This window comes from Dendrobium catenatum, unplaced genomic scaffold (assembly GCF_001605985.2).
Source record: "Dendrobium catenatum unplaced genomic scaffold, ASM160598v2 fragScaff_scaffold_1612, whole genome shotgun sequence".
NCBI lineage: Eukaryota > Viridiplantae > Streptophyta > Magnoliopsida > Asparagales > Orchidaceae > Dendrobium > Dendrobium catenatum.
Genome location: NW_021320074.1, coordinates 7,025 through 12,224, shown reverse-complemented (window position 1 = coordinate 12,224; position 5,200 = coordinate 7,025). Strand labels below are relative to the sequence as shown.

General features: G+C 37.6%; 1 protein-coding gene across 1 annotated transcript; it reads left to right on the top strand.

Annotated features, from left to right (window-relative positions):
• The first annotated feature begins 1,997 nt into the window (after nt 1-1,997).
• On the top strand, nt 1,998-4,163 carry LOC110112888 (geraniol 8-hydroxylase-like). The gene is made up of 2 exons (XM_020845271.2): nt 1,998-2,923; nt 3,389-4,163. Exons 1-2 carry the CDS (start codon nt 2,045-2,047, stop codon nt 4,007-4,009), a joined length of 1,500 nt encoding a protein of 499 aa, XP_020700930.2. The 5' UTR covers nt 1,998-2,044; the 3' UTR covers nt 4,010-4,163.
• The last annotated feature ends 1,037 nt before the right edge of the window (nt 4,164-5,200 follow it).

Below are 5,200 nucleotides of genomic sequence, written 5' to 3'. Positions count from 1 at the left end.
ATTTATGTGTTCATTTGAAGGATCAGCCTTATGCCCGTATCTTTTTGCTTAGTCATGGATGTTCTCACTAGACATTTGCAAGAGGATGTACCTTGGTGTATGCTTTTTTCCTAATGATATTTTTCTTGTTGATAAGACTAGAGAGGGAGTTGAAGATAAACTTGAATTATGGAGGTCAATCTTAGAGTCTAAAGGTTTTTGCTTGAGTAGATCTAAAACGGAATATATGGAGTGTAATTTTAGCAGTAATAGACCTAGTGATGGGATTGTGACTTTGGGCGATCAAGTCATTAATAAGAGTACACATTTTAGATATCTTGGATCTATTGTTCAGAGTGATGGTGAAATAGATGGGGATATTATCAGCAGAATTCAAGTTGGATGGTTGAAGTGGAGGAATGCATCGGGCTTGTTATGTGATAGAAATGTACCCCTCAAACTTAAGGGAAAATTATAAAAAATGATAGTGAGGTCTGCAATGCTTTATGGTGCTGAATGTTGGCCATTAAAAGAGAAGCATAATACTAAGTTAAGTGTGGCAGAGATGAGGATGCTCAGATGGATGAGTGGCTTTACCCTTAGAGATAGGATACAAAATGAGCATATACGTGAAAAGGTTGGAATAGCTCCAGTAGAAGATAAGATTAGAGAAAGTCGCCTTAGATGGTTTGGTCACATAAAAAAGGCGGCCTTCCGATGACCCGGTTAGGAGAGTAGAGGTATTAGATTTGACTTATGTTAAGAAAGATAGGGGTAGACCTAAAAAGACTTGGTATATGTATATATATATATATATATATATATATGTATAGATTTAATTCAAAAAATTGATAAATTAAATTTATGATTAAAAATATATAAAATAAAGTATAGGAAAAATATACTAAGAATATTCTTTTTTTGTTGTTAGAAAATGGAGTTCAATTAGAGACAAGTTATTGTATTTTGATGTATTATAATATTTTAGATTGAAAAATGAGATTTTCAGTTGGAAAAATACACTAAGAGGTGCTGCCTCCTTGGACCACCGACATATCTACCAACAGTTACTTATAAGTTTGTTCCCCTGAAAATTATGGCCGGTTCCGCCCTTGCATTGGAGTGGGTGATAACAGTTTTTCTTTGTAGGCTAGAAATGATGACGAGGGCTCAGGAAGAGACCGCAGAAGTCATCGGGCTCTAAAGAGAAATTTAGTAGTCATATGTCTAAAAATTCACATTATTCCAAGTGGTGATCAAAGAGAAACTCTGATTTATTCAACTAATTAAAATTCTATTGCCTCATAAAGTAGAGGCATGCATAATGTATACATAGTTCTAAATAATAGTCAGGAGTTGGTGAATGTGAAGTGGCATGAGCCGAAGCTGGTTGGTGCCTCCATGGCGCGGACGAATGGATGCTGGATGCCGTGCTAGCAAGAGAATGACGAGCATGGGCTTATGTTCACGGCGGCAGGTCGCATTGCGGAAGCAGAAGCGAGGCCGGGCCACAATCACGCTGGTCGCTTGGGCCTAGGATGAGCAATCGCAGTAGAGCAGCTTGTGGGGTGAGGATCACAAGAGCATAGGCGTAGGCCAGACGCATGTGGGACTGTGCGGACACACTTGTGACGCGCGTGCAAGCAGGCTGAGCAGGAAGATCGAGTTTGGTCCATCAGGCGTTGGAAAAATAACTTATGGGTCAATTTATTATGCAAAGTGTAGTGAAAGAAATGTTTCTAATTAATTGATTAATTAATTAGTAACTTATTGTTTTATAAATTTTTAATTAGAATTCACTAGCTTATGATTTTTGTTCCAATAATACACAAATTTGAATTCCTAATTTTAATAACTCCATTTGAAAAAAATAAATACTTAATCAATTGCAAATTTTAAAAGTCATTAGAGTTTCAATTCGGGTATTCCGGCACAGGTCATTTTGTTTTAATTAATCTCTATAAATTGAAATGGTTTAAGGCCCAAGGCTTATAGAATCTCTCTCTCTCTCTCTCTCTCTCTCTCTCTCAACCTTAACACATTTCTCCCGTCTTCAAACAGGATAATGGATGGGTTTATTCAATATCTTCTTTGGTCGGCCCTCTTCGCAGCTCTCACCATAGTTTTTCTAAGACGTCGATCCACGAGAGAGTTAACTCTTCCTCCAGGGCCAAGATCGCTTCCTCTGTTGGGCAACCTACTCGAGCTAGGCCAAAATCCCCACCATTCTCTGGCCCGTCTTGCCCGAGCTCATGGACCAGTCATGTCTCTCAAGCTTGGCAGCATCCACACAGTTGTCATCTCCTCACCAAGCTCTGCAAAAGAACTCCTTAAAATAAAAGAGCACTCCATCTCTGGCCGGCAAGTCCCTCATGCCATTCAAGCCTCCGGCCACCACGAGGTCTCTGTAGTATGGTCGTCTCGAAACCAATCATGGAGATATCTCCACACCCTCATGAAGACCCATCTCTTCAACACAAAGTCTCTCAACGCAACCCAGCTGCTTCGTCGGCAAAAGGTTCAAGAACTTGTCGCATATATCAAAGGGAAGAATGAGGAGGCCGTGCACATTGCTCGGGCAGCATTTTGCACTGTGCTCAATCTGATATCAACCACCTTTTTGTCGATAGATATTGTAGATTTGAAATCTGAATCAGCTCAAGAGTTAAAGGAAGTGATGCAGGGGATAGTGGAAGAAACAGGGAAACCGAACCTCTCTGACTACTTCACTTTCCTGGCTCCAATTGACTTGCAAGGCCGGGGACGTCGATTTACAGCATACTTTAATAAATTATGTGATTTTTTTGATAAAATGATAGAAAACCGATTGGCAGCTACAACTGGAGAAGGTAGGACTAATCAAGACATTTTGGATGTGCTTCTTCAACTAAGTCGAGAAGATAATTCCAAGCTTACTAGGCGAACCATAAAATCCTTCTTGTTGGTAATTATTAATCATGATATTTCTGCATGCACGATAAATTTCTTAATTTGCATTATATATTAAAGTGCTGTTTGGCAGCAGGTTTTAGGCCGAATTTGAGCGAAATTAAGCCAAACGGCCTAAAATGCAAAACCAAATCTCACGGAAAACTAAATTCGCTTTAGACAGAAAATTTCGCTGATTCGCTCTAAATCCCGCATTTTCGAAATCATGTATTTTGCCAGATTTATGAAATTGATGGTGCTTGAGGAGAGTCTCATCCTTAAATCTTGCTATATAGCCAAACAATCAAATGAGATTTAAGTGGATTTATCAAAAAGCTCACCAAACAATTTTTAGGAATTAAGCCCCACAACATTTTCGAAATCTGGATTTAGAGGATTTATAAAATCCTACTTAAATCAAATCCGGGGTGCTACCAAACAGCCCCTAAAATATAATAAATTTCTTTTAACATTTTGTCAGGATTCTTTTATCGCTGGAAGCGAGACGAGCTCAACCACACTGGAGTGGGCGATGGCAGAATTGCTTCGCAGGCCAGAACTGATGAAGAGGGCTAGAGAAGAGATCATTACTGTAGTCGGATTCGAGAGAGAAATTGAAGAGTCTGATATCCCAAAACTACCGCTCCTCCAAGCAATTCTGAAGGAGACACTCCGGCTTCATCCACCGGTTCCACTTCTACTACCTCATAAAGCAGAGGTAAGCACGGAGATAAATGGCTACTTGGTCCCGAAGAACACTCAGGTGCTCGTAAATGTGTGGGCGATAGGTCGAGATGAGCAGGTTTGGGAGAAGCCGGACTGCTTTATGCCTGAAAGGTTTATGGAAGCCGGAAGCAGCATAGATTTTCGAGGGCAGCACTTTGAGCTAATACCATTTGGTTCTGGACGGCGAATCTGTCCTGGACTGCCTTTGGGCGTTCGGATGGTTCAGCTCATGCTGGCCTCACTCATTCAATCCTTTGAATGGAGTTTGCCGGACGGAATGAAGCCGAAGGATTTGAATCTCAACGAGCAGTTTGGTATCACACTTAACTTGGCTTCTCCACTCAAGGCTTTGGCTATTCCTGTCAGAAAAATGTGATCGTCAACTTGCAAATCAGGGCTTGTAATATCTAAGCTTCCTTCAATGGCTGTATCATCACCATTAAACTTCCTATTGATTAAAGTACTATTTGACATAAATTATTATATGAAATGCTCTTAATTAAAGTACTATTGATTAATGCTCCTATTGCATGTATTACTTTAATTTTTTTATGCTGAAATCAATTACGGTAAAAGTTTTATTGCAAGGAAACAAATTTTTATTTACTAGTTTTAAATTTTAATAGATCAAATTGCGTACTCGGCTAATCCTTGTTTGTTAGGACAAAATGTGAAAAGTGTGACTACTATTATTCTTTTTTTCTTATTTTAATTATTTTTATTTTCTATTTTTTTATGTGACTGCCATTATTCTTTCATCTAACACTTTAACTGATTAGCGCTTATTTAGTATAATTTTTTCACTATTTTTCTTATTGGAAGTCAGTAATAGTTCTGTTTGGCTCTACTTTCTCATTGCTATTCAAACTTTGTTGTTGTAGAAAAGTATTTTTTACAATTAGAGTTACTAATGTATGAAATTTGTTTGATAGTGTTTTAAAAAAATGATTTTCCCCATAATAAATTTATAATCACTTTTATAAAACATTTCAGTCATACCAACAAACTCTTCGTAGGCCATATAGATTTGTGGAGAAAATCAGCATAGGTTAGCTCAACACAATACCATTACAAATCCTTGTTAAAATAATATGGAAATAAGATTATTAAAAAAAAATTAAAAATAGTCTAATAATGAAAGGCTTTAAAATAGAGAATGTGGGGAAAAACAAACTAATTCGAACTTCATAACTCAGAAATCAAAATGAAACATAGGAAGTATAGGTCGAGGCTGAACCCAACCCATACAAGAAATTTGCACCTCTAATCACAATAGACATATAAGCAAATAAAGCATTATCAAAGGCCAAAGAGTAGGAGGGCTTTTATCTAACGACATTAGAGAAGATTAAGCAAGAATGATAAATAGTAAATCAATGAAGTAATAGAAGGCTATAAGAAAGGTTTGGGACATAAAATAGTTAGAAAATTGAGTAGTTTGATAATATTCCTTAATTGCACTCCGAAATTTTTGAGTTAATTTGAGTAAAGGGTGCAATGGAAGGACTCCCTGAAGTCAAAATGCCAGTTGTCAAAAAAGTGTGGATTGTGATTATATCTATTATAA